This window comes from Zerene cesonia, chromosome 17 (genome assembly GCF_012273895.1).
Source record: "Zerene cesonia ecotype Mississippi chromosome 17, Zerene_cesonia_1.1, whole genome shotgun sequence".
Taxonomy (NCBI): Eukaryota; Metazoa; Arthropoda; class Insecta; order Lepidoptera; family Pieridae; genus Zerene; species Zerene cesonia.
This window is the reverse complement of record NC_052118.1, coordinates 1,885,376-1,903,592: the sequence shown is the minus strand read 5'-3', so window position 1 is coordinate 1,903,592 and position 18,217 is coordinate 1,885,376. Positions and strand designations below refer to the sequence as shown.

Here is an 18,217-nt window from a genome sequence, read left to right as displayed (position 1 = left end):
AAGTTTTATTTACGCAATGTTACATATCGCAAGCACGCAAAATCAAATACACGTCGTACATTGTCAATGCCATAAACAGAGTCTATAAACTTCATTCACTCAAAAACGGTAAAAGCAATTTTCGCGAAGCATTTCAATCTCAAGACGGCACTTTATACGTTGAACGCTGTATCAGACTTTCACACGCGATTTATTTTAGCTTTAGATAAGCGTGAAAGAGTGTCTTGGAAGTTGCTTTGACTCATATGTAAATTATTTGCAGTCACCGCTGTAGAACTGATTATCTTTAATACATGCTAATATCGCTTTATGAAAACTGTGTACGTTATTCATTACATAAAAAAATTATCATAAAATGAGTCCGAAAAGCCCATATATGTTCCCAATGCTTTATTGAGACCTTTATCTCAAAGACTACTGAATGTAATTGATAAAACTTGCAGTGATCCCTAAGTTAGAGTATACCCAACACAGTGGAAATAATTTCAATCCTTAACTAATTACAGTTTTTTAGAGGCCAGGGTACTGCTGGGACACAGGCCTCCTATGAGGGTTCAGGCCATAATCCACCAGGCTTGCCTAGTGCGGATTGGCAGATACCACATGTCGTTGAACTTTTGATTCTTGGACATGCCGGTTTCCTCACGATGTTTTCTTTAACCGATTTAATTATGTAGCAGTGGTAATGCTATCCACATGTACAGATAAATTGAAAAATCTATTTATTTCCTGCACGTTCGCCCGGTCTCAAACCCCGGCTTATCGATTTTGAAGTCCGAGGTTCTCACCACTGAGCCAACACTGCTACATATACTACTTACGTAAAATGAATACTTGGTGATAATAATACGCTATCATTCATTAATTAAGAGGAATTAGAGAGATAAAAAATGCCGAGTCAGATCTAACAAGGCTAGCCATTGACTATTAATAGAAAAATCTGGAAATATCTCCGCCAACAAGAGCCTTGCGCTTAAATAAGTTATGATGAGTCGGCTGTTCCACAATAGATCTAGTACTTTAATATTATACCGAAAGTTATGATATTTCCGAAGTGTTAATTTAAAGTATCCTTCTTTGCTCTATTTTATACGCTTCTAAGAAGTAAAAATCGATTCAAAAGGTTTTAAATATCATATCTTAATATCTAGTCGTGTTCAACCCTACATGCATTGGTTAAATTGCACCTTATTACGTAATATAATTGGCTATTAGGAGGAGCATTAGAGACAATAGTTCGAAGAAGTACCGCATATGAGTACAAGCGAACTAAACCCATACTTAAAGACGCATAAGCCAGATCAACTACAATTCTGATAGTTACAAACATTTGGAAAGCAGCCAACTGAACCTAAATCGGTTCAGCTCGGAATAGTTAATAAGGTATAAAATTTCCGCAAACAAATCAGATTTAAATAAGCTTTAAGGTATTATCATATACCTGGATATAAGGTTCACATCCCCTCGGCATCGTGAAACGCAGTTGCGATGTTTATCGCCTGTTACGGTGGTGACACACGATCAACATTATCATCAAATTTGCATGAAACTTGAAGCTTGACTTAATTTTCAGGGAATCCATTAAATACACACGTTTTGACGTAGGTCCGCAACAGAATAAAAAACGACGCAGTTGTGTTGTGAAAGTTAAATTAAAATTATTGATATGCATAGCACAAAGTTAGTTTCATCCACCCAACGCTCTCAATAAAGCGATTATGCAAGATATTTGTTTTGTGTATATGCTTGTGCATTGTTAACGTTCAAATCAACATACTTTTTATCTGATAGATGCAAGAGATATATGTATTATATGACAGAGGATAATATCATTCTTATTAGGAGATTAATACCGTAAAAAAGTATATGTACAATGAATTTAACTTCTTCTTAAATAAATTAATTCAGACATTGATAAACTGAATCAGCATATAAATCAATCCGATTGCCATGAGTTAGCACAATTTTCCTAAATTTTTCAGGCTAATACATTTTCCGCAAGCAAATTGAGCGGTAAAATTGTTCATGTCTACCAAGCATAACGTCAATAAATTTGTACCTACGAAGTAGCCATCTGTTTACATCAGTTTGCGATCGAAATGTCAATTTTACTTTAAAAATTTAATGTTTTACTTTTTCCATTTCATATCCGAGCGTGAAACGTAGACATTGCAACAAAACAAACCGATAAAGTGATTGTTGATTGATGACTTCGCGAAATGTTTCCGTATTTTTATTGTTTTTTATTCATTTTTTTTTTTGTATGAATCGCACAGAACAATAGTGTTGCCTCGGCGAATGGTGTTTTGATTCTTCATTCGAAAAACATTGATAAAAGCTGTTTTTGTATAGAGTTAAAGAATTTTCTTTCTACCGTTTTGTTTTAGGAATTATGAACATGCTTTCGCTAAAATTAAAGACTTTTAAACGAGATTTATTCATTATATAATTAACCCGACATTTTTCTAAATGTATAATACTTGCCTAAAATCAAACACAAGAAAATACTATACTCTCTCTGATTAAAACTTAATAAATAATAGTGTATGTGTATGTAAAAAAATCGAGTTTTCATTTTACTACCCAAATATATGTTTCTTTTTGTCAGCATGAAGTAAAATGAAAGCTCATAGCACAATTATACCAATTTCTAGGGATATTGATAATTTATAACACCATTTAAATACATGAACTCAATTCAACATTCTATTGAAAAAAAAATGGTCAATGATATTGCATGCTTATATGATTAGATAAAAAATTAACAGTGAATAAATGACATCTTACAATTATATAACTCAATGAAATAATGTGACCATTTTGCATTTTGGGCATCATGCTATAACAAGAATGCTTGGTAATAAATGATAACTCTCCAAAGTACACTTTTGAATTCGTAATTCCGTAAGCGAGGTTAAAAATAGTTTATAGAAGGAACACTGTCGCAGTCCTGTTGTTACGTTTTATATTGTCGGTGTGGAGTAGAGAATGGACTTTATTTGGCGAAATCGTATAATCCTGCTGGATGGAGGGGCTTTCATAAAGACTTTATATGAGCTGTAGGAAAGGAAACAAGTGAGCCGATGGTTACTAGGGTAAGCTTGTAGTGTGTGGTCTTTAAAGAGCGACAATTATTAAAAATATAGTATATTAGCTGCGCTCCGCGGTAGTCCGTATCCCGTAGGAATATCGGGATAAAAAGTTGCCTACATGTTATTCCAGTTGTCCAGCTGTCTATGTACCAAATATCATTGCAATCGGTTCAGTAGTTTTTGCGTGAAAGAGCAACAAACACACACACATCCTTACAAACTTTCGCATTTATAATATTAGTAGGATATAAAAATATGGATGATATTAGCTTTCACCCGTGGCTTTCCTTGTAAGTCTAAACCAATTTAGAATCACAAGAAATCACACAGATGTCAGGAGTTATGTGCCTTCACACGTACGTACACACATTTAATTGACATTTGATTTTAAATAAACTGAAATGGGTGTCTAAAGGAGAGTTAAATTTAGCTGCAAAATCATAAACAAGCCGATACTATAATAAATAAAGCCAACAAGAGACGTTTATCAGAATGCAGGATTTCGGCCAATGTGGTCAACAAAGGCTCAACGCTTCCCGGCGACATACGCCTATGTCCCATTAGTGGTATATGTGAATTTTAATATTTAAGATAATTAAATATTGAAATAATTTCTACCATAAACTTAATTTGTTCTTATAACAAACAAAATTAACAAAGAACATGAAATTAATCGTGTTGGTATAATATTAGGAAAAAGATTCTTATATCTTATATATTTGGATTCTTTTTGCTTTAGATGAATGTGTGTACTCGTGTGAGTGTGTGTGAGGGATGAAAACACGCCTATACATTCTGCCTTCAAAAATTTCTATTCTTAAATATTCCCATCAAAAGTACGAAGCGAATAACAATTAGCGCAGCTCTAGCAAAAACGTTCCTCGAATCTAAAAATTCTGAAATTGGAAATGCGATTCGTATGAATTATGCAACGCATATGCAGCATGTTTATGCTAACAAAAACAGAGCCGGTGTTAGTGCAAATATAGCAGTAGGCCGTTGCCTTTGACCCGAGCCGTTCGTACATTTTGAAGATAAGCTTTAGTATTGTATGTTGAAAGACATCGAATAACAGTTTTGCGATGTGTTTTCATGATTTGATTTTAGACGAGAACGTGCAGTATGCGAGCGATATCACTAATAGCTCAATAGGTGAAAGGCGCGTTAAAAGAGTGAAATAGAATTGACAACTCATATTTAATATTGTATGTATATTTCTTCATTCAAAATGTAGATAATTTGTTTATTTCACATTTTTAATTCAAAATTACCTACGATATATTTTAAATTCACACAAGTGAAAAAACACTGTTAGAAAGTTTATCTATCTGTAAATAATAATAGAAAATTTAAAAAATATATCTATCTTTGTTAGAACCTTACCTACGCTAAATATAATTGAATACTTTATAATAATACCATGTAATGTGGATTATACCGATTTGATTATAAGATCTTGTAAACTCAGCATAATAATATGTTGTTTCGATCAATCAATACCAAGCATCTCAAATAAAACGCCTATTCAATTTCAGCCCAAAATTCAAAACGGGATAATTCAATTAAAACTCCCAACCAACTAACAATAAACACGTCTAGTACACGTAAATATCTTATTTGCACTTTTTACATTGCTGCCCGAAAAACGTAACAAACTTGTGCAATTTAAATAAAACAGCGATGAAACGCCAACGCGGTTTTGTATCTGCCAAAACAAGTTTCTGAATGTATTCTTTAAAATTGCAACAGCTGTAAATTGCAGAGACAGGGTGCAAACGAAATGGTTCTATTATGCGCTTCGTGTTACGAACTTATAGCTTTTTTGTTGAATATAATATTGCTGTATAAATTGACTGTTGAATATTATATTTCTGCTAACGCGAAATGCATTGTGGATTATTCGTTTTTATTACATACCTTTATTTCTTAATGGATAAAAGCGTGCTAAAAAGCTTGCTCGCTATCAGACAGTAAAAAAAGAACGAAGAACGAAGAGAGGTTGTGGCTGCTTCAAGTAATTGTTTAACCTATTACCATCATATTTACCATCTTACTTCCAACATGGGACCACCGGCAATAAAAACAAATCCTATAAGCATAATATGGATGATTTACTCTCCACCACCGTTCGTTTCGTTCGTTCGAAGCTTTGGAACAGTCACTAGTGTTTTCGTACAATTATGACAATGGAACCTTCAAGAAAAGAGCGTATATGTCCTTAAAAGGCCGGCAAAACGGCCGATACCTATTGCTAGTGTTTTTGTCGGTGACCTCTAAACAACAGGTGACCAATCTCTCCTTTGCTTTCTCTGCTTAAAAAAAGTAAATTAAATGAATCAAGAATTGTATCTAACTTTAGACGGCTATAGATTTAAGAAAGAACACCATTTTAATACGCTAGTTGAGCTCGATTTGTAGCGTATTATTTGCAGCGAACCGCGGCTGTAAGAGCTCTATACACGGATGCATGACGCTTTGACAAATTACAGTTACAAGTCCAACAGCCTGGAACCGCCTCTGTTTCTATTCAAAATACATGATTTGCTCAGTTTTGAATTACGTGTAAAAGGAAGGTTTGAACGGTCGAGTAGCGAACTAAACTGACAATCAAATCATATCAAAGTGGTCTTTTGAATTTCAGTATATTATGAAAAGTTTAGCAATATAAAAAAGTATTATAGACAATACGTTCAATAATGCTTTAGCAATAATTCTTTTATTTATATCCACATCGTTATATATTTTAAAATGTACACGGCTTTAATTTTTAGTTTTATAGCATTGAAATGCTTTTTTGTAAATAAGAAATTTTTTGACACATGGAACCCCTTAGGCACATCAAACCGAAAGAGTAGCAGAAATTCGATTACTGTGGCGGGATCACGGGTGGCCGAGAGGCTAGGCGTTGCTACGGTTAGGCAAGAAACGCGGGTTCGAATCCCGCCCCGTGATCGAATTTTTTCTATTCTTTCAAAAAATTTCTCATATACACAGATTGTAAAGAAAAACACTCACACGAATGAAGTTATTAACATTATTCGTTTCGAAACACAAACAACCAAGATTCCTTTAACAACATTATTTCAGTAATGGTTATCGCTGTATCGCGTTAAATAGGCTACTAACTTATATACCGTATTCATTAATATACTATATAAATGTATGCTATATTATATGGAATAAAGAGAAACATGTGACCACAAGACTACCACACAACACAAATCCAAAAGTGCGAACATTAATCTAGCATTGAAACAAAACCGATCTGTCTTCATGTTGAATTCATGATAATAAACAACCATTAGCAGGCGATACAACCCACTTATCATCCTTAGCACATTAAACCCGTTGCCATGGAAACATCCGTCAGTGTTTATTAATATCATTCCACTGATTTCGCTTGTATATCTCGAACAAATAGAGGACATTTTCATGTAGGAACGCGAATACTTGAAGCTTTAATTCAATGTCATACAACGACGTCATAATTTGTGATGTCATACGAATAACTTTCGCAATATGCGCTAAGATATACATTGGAAAAGAATTGAGTAGATTCGAAGGAGTTAATTCTATATCCACTATACAAAACAACTATATCAACGTGCAACGGAACAGAAAAGCGGTCTCATATCACTTGGGAACTCCAACGTAGCAGTCAAACATATAGATAAAAAAGTTTACAGAAAAAATAAAAATATAAACCAGTTTTTCCATCAACAATTGTGATTCATCTTCAGCGTAAGCGACAGGTGGTAAAGTTTTCTAACAGTTTGATGTGATAAATAATTATGGGGGCGTAAGCCGCTTCGTTACGGCACCAATCTGACTGCCCTTCCTTATACGGTAGCGGTAGGCAGGCTCCTCCTCTAACTAACTCAAATCTATAACGGTCTTATTTAGGATAACAATTAGTATAAGTTATCACTTCTCTCCCGGTCGTCTTGAGATGCACTCGTTTTTTTATAACGTATTTAAGATTTTTGAAAATAAACTGCTCATGTGTGATTATTTTATTAATTTTTCTATATGCGAGTCTTTTACTGCACTATAAAAGAATAATATTCTGTTAATTATTAATCGTTTACCATTACGACTGGCTTAACATCCCGCATTTAAACGTTCACATTTATTATGAGCAAGATAAATTTCACTGTTATTCCAATTCAGACTGGAAGTGGATTTAATATTTAGTGTATAAATCAGTAGGGCTATTATTTACTTTCAATTAACCTTCTGTATAATCTATAAATATCGGCCTGAAAAAATTGTGAATCTTCTTTTTAATGTATTTATATATATTTATACATCACATATTATCTTTCACTGACTTGGCTTCGCCCGCTGAGTAAAGGATCCATCATCCCGGGACTTTCCCCAAATTATTCCTGTTCCCATGGAATTTCTAGGATAAAATAAACTATTCTATGTACTTTTTTGGTTATCAAGCTATCTTTGTACCAAATTTCATAAAAATCGGTTCAGTGGTTTAGATACAAAGAAGAGACAGAGAGGCATTACTTTTACGTTTAGAATATAGTAGTTTTCTACCAAATCAGCCAAAAGTTAACTCCATTTATTTCTTTTATCCACAATAATTTAACATCTAAGAAAAACCAAACATTTCATTCCTTGTAGTAATAGAAAATGAATAAATTTTGAATACTTTAATTAAAATTCACATAATGATATAAAATCATTCTTGTTATTCAAGAACTTTTTAATTCTTTGTAAATAGTATTATGTGATTATATTTATTATTGCTTATTATGGTTTATTATTACTTTAACGCTACAATCCGAAAGAGATGCGTATCTTTTATAAACCGGTTTGACCGCTGGTATGTGAAACTCTGCACCAATTATCTGCATCCATTAGATTATTGTAGTAGTTACATGCCTAGTAGTCACAATAAAATAATATGTTTTAGGCATACCGTTTTTAAGAAATAATTGTTACCAACAAAATAAGTCTCAGTTATTTGAATTAATTATTTAATCTAATATTATCCAATGCAACAATAACATTATGCAATTGCAACCCACGATGGATCTTAGCAAGCTTAGATAGATTACTTTCCTAGGCTATTAGATTAATTTGTTCTCACTGGTCACTTACGTAATTACGTTGTACGCATAGTCCAACGGTAAATTGTTTGTACAGAACGTTTGCATACTGTAATGAAATTTAATAGGGCGAGCTTCAGGTTTCATGAATGTATTTTAATTTTCTATTTGGGATCGTACAATACTTGATTTGGAAAATAATGTATATCTTTTAGGAATTTTAACGCTTTCTTTTATTATTTAAAGATTACGTCAAAATGAATCACATCTTTGTGCTATTGATGATAAAAATTTACTTCCAATTTACAACCGCTTTTAAATAATCAAAGATAAACATAATAGCATTTACATATTTCAGTCTTAGTAAATGAGAAGCTAGACACGTGAATTTAGTTTCATCTAAAACTTTATAATCACACTTCTAACTGTAAGTAAAATGAACGCACGGTACGTACATTTGTACATTGTGCGTACATACAGACAGAGTGACTATACTGTTAATAATTTTACTGTAATATTTGAAAGTAATAAATCGAAATCGGCTTTCAGATACCATAACATTAAAAGCGTGAATAAATTTCGCGAATTAACATTTTAAATCGTCGTTTAAATCAACTTTAATTTACATTATATCGAATGTAATGTCCACTTGCATAAAAAGCCAATATATTATATCGTACAAGGCAGCGTCGGAAATTTTATGCTTCGCGAGTTGGGACGGCTATATATAACGCGAACCTTTGTCGGAGTTCACAATACGCGATGTTTTTTCCTTATTTTCCTATCCGTTAGTGAAAACACATGTACCTTTCAACGTTTCATAATGTATGTAGCGTCATGTGACAAGTACATAACGTTTTTATCATGCTCTTAATGAAACTGTCTATGGCAATTCTAAGTAAGATATTAATAATATGTTCTTCCATTTCATTTAAAATGTACAATATATTAAATACCTATCCTAATTAAACAAAATTACTAGCTTGAACTATTTCCTTCATACTAGAAGATAAAAGTTGTTGATCTCGTTGTAAATTGTCAATATAAACTCTTCGTCAATAGGTGAGTCCACACTGACCGCAGCAATTGCCTCACGAGGCTGCTCGCTCTGTGTGGACCCAGCTTATAGATTATCATGGCTGAATATGGGAGTAGCTTGTATGTGGCAGTTGAGCACGCTTCGGCACAAAGTGAACCAGCTCGCACCGGTAAGTATGAGGTACTGACAGAAGACCGGCGTGAAATAGCATGCTACTGTTTTTCGTTCGGTGAGAGGGTATATTCTTACCTTTTTCTTTACCCTTACCAGCCGTATCCTTTATTCCTCTCCTCAAACCTATCTAAATCCGTTTGCAATTGAAAGTCGGCAATCCATTTGCAGGGGCATAAGATCTACAATCGACCTTACGCCCCTCCAAATGTTCATGGGCGGTAGTAGCGCTTACCATCAGACGACCCACAAGCTCCATTGTCGAAGGTGCTTAAAAAATAAAAAATGATGCTTCACACTAACCTGTATACTGGATTGTCATCTCTATACCAGACGACAAGCAGCAAGCTGTCGTTGCGTTGAGGTGGTCGGGAGTCGCAAGGCAGATCCGCCTCACCACCTACCACTGAAGACACGCGGGTGACGGTCCCAGTTACTGCAGATTGGCTTCCTGTAAACAAATAATATTACTCAATTTAATAGGTCAATAATAAAACTAACTCTAAATCAACTTCAAATTGTTAGAACTATACCAATATTAAACAGGACTACATGGAAGGCACCGGCTGAATAAAAGTCATGATAATCAGTTCACTTAGTAAAAAGTTAAAACTAACAAAAAATATATTTAGTCGAATCAATAACACACACACTTTTTTAATTGGGTAAATGTACCAAGAAGTATTGAAGTTATTTCCGAAACAGCACAGCTAATATGAGAGTTGATTTTATTTCTTTTCTGCCACTCCAAGAGGTAAAAAAATTACAATTTGTATCAATAATTATTGGCTATGAGCTTATGAGTAATGCTTGTTAGCATGTAATATTTCAGAAAGATCTCACCTAAAGTTGGATAGCGTTGAAGACACGCGAAAATCTTTCGTCTTAATATGATTCATCCATCCAATACCATAATATTTATAATGTGTAATCAAATGTTTAATTGTAGTTTATAAGAGTCTTACAAAATTTAAGTTCTACATATCAAACTATACAGAGAATACCCACTATTTTTATACAGCCATAGAACGAAAGTTTGACCGCCTCATTACTAAATCAAAGTATAAAACCACCACAAAACATAACGAGTGTAATCTCATTAATTTAAACAAGCTCATTGTTATATTGGATTAGTTGAAAAACTAACCTTGAAGAGTAAAACAGCTTATTATTTTAACATCGTTATACGTTATTTTTGTGACATAAAATATAATGAGTCTCAAAATGTATTAGACATGTTAATGTGGTTTTTGTATAATTTACATGATCTTAGAAATTTACATAATCAGTACTTAAGTATCGAAACAAATTCGCTTTCTATATCCCTATGGGCTTATGTCATTATATATACTTAAACCTTTGAAACTACGCAACGGATTTTGATGTTTTTTTTTAATAGATGGAGTGATTATAGAGGTAGGTTTATATGTATAATAACATCTACTAAACTCCGAATTAACGCGTGCGAAGCCGCAATCAAAAGCTAGTATTGCACAAAACACTGTTTTTACTCCCGACGCAAAACGAGGAGTGTTATGAGTTTGACGTCGATGTATATTTGTCCGTCTGTAAACCTTACCATCTTTCTAATTTATGACGTAATATTTTAATTTAGAATCAATACCGAAAACGCTATTCTCTATTATATTTTTGATGTCTTAGTCGGTAAGGAGCTGGTGTGTCGCCAGATGATAAACGCTACCACTACACATAAACATCTACAGAAGTCTTACGCGTCTACAAAAAGATTGGAAAATAAGGGATAAATTAAAGAATCCATGGAAAGTAAGGGAAGGACGGGGAAGGGTAAGGAAAAGGAAATGGTCCTCGACTTCCCTCTCATCGTACGAAACACGTAGCCTTCTCATGTTACTATTAAATACCGATCTTATCTGATGATGCGGTACCTTCCCCAGTGCGAGCTGGCACAATATATGCCGAAGCGCTTTCGAGTCTCTTAGTAAAATCTATAATACGAATACACACCGCTAACTATGCTCACAGAGTGTGATACAATTGACTATCTAAGTCTATAAATAAATGTGAAGAAGAGCAACGACCTATTTATTACACTGAGCCAAAGGATTAAGGCCCTTTTGTCCGCTACAACTAACAAATTAAATACAACCCCGATAAAACTAAAATTAAGTTCATTCCCCTCCAATTTAGAACTCAAATGAAGCTTGTTAAACTAGTATTTTAATAATTAAATGACTTTACTCACGGCTGCGTCCGTGGATGAGTTATTGTGTGTTTTATAAGTTTTGTGCATTTTGAACACACTATTAGAATGAACGTGTAAATTCAGTTAAATTTGAAATTGTATTGGAAATAAACAACAATTGTAAAAATATGAACTTTTATATCATTAAGTTGTAATACGTAGTAATTAGCCGACTTAAAAAAGGATGTTATCAATTAGATTTGTAGGCATGTTTCATTGTCAGAATTGCATTAATTTTGAGTATTATGTTAGTTGATTAAACTTCAAGACACGTCTGAACAAGTTTCATAATTTTATGTTTTTTATGAAAGCCGTGGTGGCTCAGTGGTGAGAACCTCGCACTTCGAAATTGATAAGTCGGGGTTCGAGACCGGGCGAGCGCGCAGGAAATAAATTGATTTATCAATTTATCTGCACATGTGAACACACACCTTAAAACGGCGATGGAAAAAAACGTCGCGAGGAAACCGTCATGTCCAAGAATCAAAAGTTCGACTATATGTGACATCTGCCAACCCGCACTTGTCCAATAATAAAATGGTGTATCTGTACGGTGTTCGTATGTCCCGTTGCGTGCTGTCAACTTTTTACGCCGACACGCGTCATTTTATTCAGTTCTCATTCATGCACCAAACAGATCGCACGTACTTTAAACATCAACCAAACGATATAGAATTAGGTCTTTAACATATTATTGTACTAAATTATTTTATTTAACAACCATTTCATAAATTCTCTATACGGAACTTACAATCTCATATTTCGTGGTCCTTCGAGAAGGGTCTGAACTAGTGACCTACGGATATTCGCAATAAGTGCTTCAGAATATTTATTTGTGTCATAGATTAGGAATACAAGACTTTACAATGAGAAGAGAGAAATGTTTTACAACATAAATTAAAACAATAACGCTTTAACATTGTACGTACAATTTAACATTAAGTAGTTATCATCATCATCAACCCAACTTCCCACTGTAGGAATACACGCCTCCTATGACGGTTCGGGCCATAATCTGCGACGCTAGACAAGTGCTGGATGTCACAAGACATCGACTTTTAATTATTTTTCCACTTTTCAGTTAAAAATTTATATTTTTAAAATATTTAATTAATTCTATTAATAAAATATTTTTAAAAGATTTTAAATCGATAACAATTGTATAATAGTAACCATCTATATCGTCCATTTAGACCAGACTTGTTATAATATAATATAGGTATTAACCTATCTTCGGAATAATAACTCTCAAATTAAGTGTTACAATTAATATGACAACCTGTATATGTATTCCAGTGTTTAATCAACGTCTCAGCTTAACAGATACCATATTCTAGAATGGTCTTTACCCTACATTTCACAGAATTGCTAAGTATTCAATCGTAAGTAATTATTATGCACCCAAATAAACAGGTAAATACAAATAAATTTTACAACAATGGCGGCATTAATAGCAATGTAACAATCGTATTTTTTTGTTAGGGTTAAAGGTTAAACCTCGTGCTCTATTAAAATGATTCAGTTTTAAGATCATTTGTTTTAAAATGCTATGTGAAATTATATTATATTACTAATTTAGCGTCGCGGCTTTAGTGTAGTCATAGGAATTACCGATACGAATAAAATGTTTCACCTTAGTAAAAAATCGTCTATGTCGCTCTCTAGTCTCCTAGCTATATCCAGACACTAAAATCATATAAAATCGGAATAAAATAAAGCATATGACAATCACAGCTGATAGACAAGCTTTTCATGGTGAAATTAATTTTAAGATTGCTTCCTTTTTAAGATTGTATCCAGCGATTACCACTTACAAAGTCAAAAATACCTCTTTATAACATTAACATAAATGAACACGATATCCTAATATATTTATGATACTATTAAGCTGAAATCGAGTTTATCTGTCTGAGATTTTTATTTAAGTCACTCACAATAAAGAAACGAGGTAATATAATTCTATCATATTTTGCATTGCTACGTTACTGAGTTGAAGCGAGTTGGAAACAACACTCAATGATTTTTCACTGATTTATAATATTTCAATGTAATATTGCGAAGTGCTTTGGTTATATATTACTAATCTTAAAAAATTTGTTAAATTGATTTAGTGTATCAACGCGAAATTAAATCATTAATTTATAAAACTATGTTATGACGAATCGAAAGTGCTTCTAGAATAATTCATATTAAACCAATAAATATGTGAGTTTGAACTTGAACTACTTTATTATCGGTCTACTTGACATTAATATAACTAACTTTTATCTCACACAGTTTAAGAAAAAAATAGACAGTCCAGTCCTTTTCCCTGCATAGTTGCCATTAATGTAAGATTTTCGGCATAAAAACTAAATGGAAATCAATCATCTCCAGGAAAATATTCCGCTGTAAAATTAATTAATGTAGCTCCATATAGCATCGACACGCAAAAATGTGCTTTTTTAAAACATATGTAATACATCAATGGACACTGACCGTTAAATATCCAAAATTATATATTAATTCCCGTTAATTTTGCATCCATAACTGAGCCTCGTAAAAAGCCACGTATCTACGTAAGTTTACATTAAAAGCTACGTAATCCCTGCGTATGATTGACGGATGACTTAATCTCACCATTTTCGTATAACTGTTCAGCTGAAGAGCTTTTATTCACAATAGTTTTTTATAAAACCTGTGTGTTTTACGCATCAAGGCCAATTCGAAAATCAACACCCTACTGCTGGAAGTTGCTGTTAATCCTACTTCCTACCATAATATTATAAATGCGAAAGTATGTAAGGATGTGTGTGTGTTTGTTGCTCTTTCACGCAAAAACTACTGAACCTGTTGCAATGAAATTTGGTGCGTAGACAGCTGGATAACTGGAATAACAAATAAGCAAGTTTTTATCCCGATATTCCTATGGGTTATGCACTTACGCGGGTGAAACTAGTAATATATTATAATAGTTCATTTAACGAACTTACCTGAAGGGAAGTTCTAATGTAATTATACGATTGGTTTACACCAAGATGTTCTTCTAATATGTATGTCTTCTAAACACACAATGCGGAAGACGTGATAAATGTAATATTAGAGGAATATTTTGGGCCAAGTCAAGAGTATCAAGTATCAAGATATAGTTGAGAGTCAGTAAAATAAGTTAAATAAACATTATACGTCACGTGTACCTGTAGGGGGTCTACTCCCTACCTCTCTATATCTTCTCAGATATGTAATTGTTATTCTGTTTTTTTCTAATTCCAATTAGGTGTTTGATAATAAAAACGATACCAAAAAGGAAAAATTGTATTTTTGGTATCGTTTTTATTATCAAACTCAAAAATAACTATACATGTTTTAAAAATTATTATGAAATTAGAGAGCTACCTACATCTTTACTTATTAACATGATGTAACAGTTATTCCGGGTCAAACCGGGCATGCTACAAAAGCGGCTTGTATCACCAAAGAAAAGAAAGTCATTATTTTTAAATTATCTTAAAAACAATTAGCAAATGAACTGTCTACAGAGAAATACGAAATATGAATGATAAGCGGATAAATATGAAAAATAAATCTGGAACGCACATAAGTCGTAAGCCTGTCGTACAGAGAAATATACAACAATAAAATAATCCCCATGTGATGAAAGACCTGAGCAAACAATGGTCAAATACATCTGCTTTATTTGATTTAATTTTTCCTTTCCTTTATAAAAAGAATTTGAAATTTTACAGCAGCTTTGGTGTAAAAAGAATAAAATTAAATGGTTGCCAGCAAGCAATATGGACGTTATCTTATCTTAAACAAATAAAGAAATACTGAAACTATGCAACCCAAATCTATATTTACGCATATATGCTTTGTAAATATATATACATATCATATTATCTACTAACAAATGCGTCCCTTTTATTTGTTTTCAAACAAAGAAAATCGCATCGGTGTGAAATACAAATGCAAGTGTTTAGTCTTAAATAATAAAATGTTTAGAAGTCTACGATAGCTATTCATCTGGGACTTAGCATACTAGAGCGCTTGGATTTTGCTTTTTCTCATAAAATCCCGTTACTAAAACATTTGTCATAAATACTTGCTTTGCGAGACCCAGCTGTCTTATGCATATTTTCACATAATCCCTTTAGACTTGTAAAATAAAACTTATATCAAGAATTATTTTATAGACAAAAGTAAGCAAATCTTGAATATTAACGTACACATTTTTGCATTAAGCAAGTAGGTCGGGTAAGACCGATGACAGACCGACCGTGTGCTCCTATTAAATTTCGTCTCGTTCTGAAAATTTGATGGTGGTTTATTAATAAAACAAGTTATATTTTAAGTTTATCAATAAAGTATATAATGCAGTGTTCTGCAATCGAATTTAAATCTTAACATAACGTTTCACAGATTATGTTAAGATGAGCATTTTGTGATGTAGGTTATATTCTTTGGTCATAACGAAACTATAATGCCGATAAGGAAACTGTGAAGATAAATACACCCTTGCCGAAACGCAACTGTCTGCTGTCCCTTCAATGTAATATATTATAAGGTCTTCGTTCTATTTTAGCTAACATTACCCGACCAAAATGAAGATACTATTCGCTTTAGTAAGTATTGGTCAAATATTGTATTATAATGTAAGATTATGAACACATGTAGAAAAACTTTTTCAATCTGTTCATGTGCCTTATCTATGTAATTTGATCAATTTTCGAAACTCTGGTTAGTATTAGAAAATTTCACACGATGATCCAATTACAAAACAAATGTTTACATGCTTAGGCATTCCTATGAAAAAGAGGTTAAAAGAAGAAATATATAGACAGACACAAAAATCGCATTAAATAAACGCACCGTGACGCCGCGACGTGAAAAAAAATATTACAGTCAGGTTTCGTAGTTGCTACACGCAAAACATCGGATTTCCGAACTACACAAAACAATAATAGCACACGATAATGATCTCCCAATAATAGGCGAACAGTCTTGTAAACATTATATTCAAGAGAAAAGCCATCGTATGTGGTTTCTTGTCGATTAAACGTGGAATCAATTTTGGTTAGTTCACAACTCGGAATGTTTAACTTGTGAACTTACACGTGAATTAATTAATTAATTTTCCCACGGATGCTTGGGATACCGTCTTAATTCTGGGGTAAATGTATTTTTAGTTTGAATGAGGCGGGCGAAACCGCCGTACTGTTAATAGGTTGGCTCTTTGTTGGATACGTCTAATGATTTTGTAGTGAAACCTTATTGTGAATATTTTTAAGCATGATGTAATTTTAACTTCGGACTAATTAGAATTTTAGTGCAAAAAAACAAAAAAATTACACGTATACAGAGTAATATATAAGGTTTAGATCAACGTATTACCATTCCGTACTCCCTTAATATAATTTTTGATGAAAAACACATGGAACATAAAATTTTATAACAAACTTACTCGTAATACGTACTTAAATATTGTATGAAACGCACCAACTTCATATAAATATGATGTGTCCATAAAACACGTTTTACGACTGCGTCTACCGACACCAATGAAATAATACCTACATTATATATAGTCTGAGCAAAGCATACAGGTAAAAAACGTGCCCACAATAATTATTGCATGTCACGTTACGTTTCACATCACTCTCCTAATGGAGGCGTTTACACGCAACTGCATTAGTGCGATGCTTCGAAAAAGTTACTAACTTTTAGCGGTTCTTGGAACGATTAGGTAACGCTTTTTGGGTGTAGCATTATATGTATACATACAGAAAGTAAACTACAGTATAGATGCAGTACGTACGGATTATGATGGAGCGTATATTCGTATAGAATTGATGATATGAGATGAATCTATCAACGCTACATTTCTGAGAATATAATTGCCGCTCATCTTGAATTAGGAAAGCCTACCTTCAGATTAGAATAAATAACTCCCGTGTACTATATAGCAAGTTATTTTTACATAAGATTTATTTTTATTTGCAAACTTTAACCTTTGAGAATGTAAATCAAAGACCATACTAGAAACAATATTTATTCCCGAACCTCGCAATTTGTTCTGAGCATTGTTCAAAGCGAAATATCTTCACATTATTACACGTTCTGATATTTTGGCAACTACACAAAGGTATTGTTTTTGCGGCAACCCCACTAATATTGTCTTCGCTTACCGAGGGTCGGTGTTACCCTGTAATTTCACATCGTTGACTAATGCTCGCAATCTCGCGCGTGTTTGTCCCTTTCCTTCACGCTCCTAATCCATATGAGAGAAAGAGAACGCGATTTGTTTGGCAAAAAGTCGGCGTAGCGTAGTTTGTGCGAACTTTGGCATTGTAAGCTATACAAAACATTGTTTAGCTTTCGCAAAACAATTTAAGGGTAGCTACGTAGCCTTAGTGTAAAGTTATTGACTTTGAATATTGGAAATCGAAAATCGAAACCTAATTAACGTAAAGTGATTGTGTTTGAATGCTGTTGTTTTTTTTTATTTCACGCAAACACATAGCACCGGTTTCACTGAGGTTGAAGTGATTTCAAAAGGGTCTTTTGTCAATGACATGAGAGAGTTGCCGTTAACAATAAAACTGAAGATCAAAGACCATTATTTTAAAATAAACATATTGCCAATTCA

The 18,217-nt window shown here is 33.2% G+C and overlaps 1 protein-coding gene across 4 annotated transcripts in view; it reads right to left on the bottom strand.

Moving 5' to 3' along the window:
- The window catches only part of LOC119833648 (nephrin-like), a 164,713-nt gene that overhangs the window by 65,956 nt on the left and 80,540 nt on the right, over nt 1–18,217 (bottom strand). For all 4 annotated transcript variants that reach the window (XM_038357751.1, XM_038357754.1, XM_038357750.1 and 1 more), the window contains exon 3: nt 9,672–9,819. In XM_038357751.1, the coding sequence (XP_038213679.1) occupies nt 9,672–9,819 (148 nt within the window). The remainder of the gene's footprint in view (nt 1–9,671; nt 9,820–18,217) is intronic.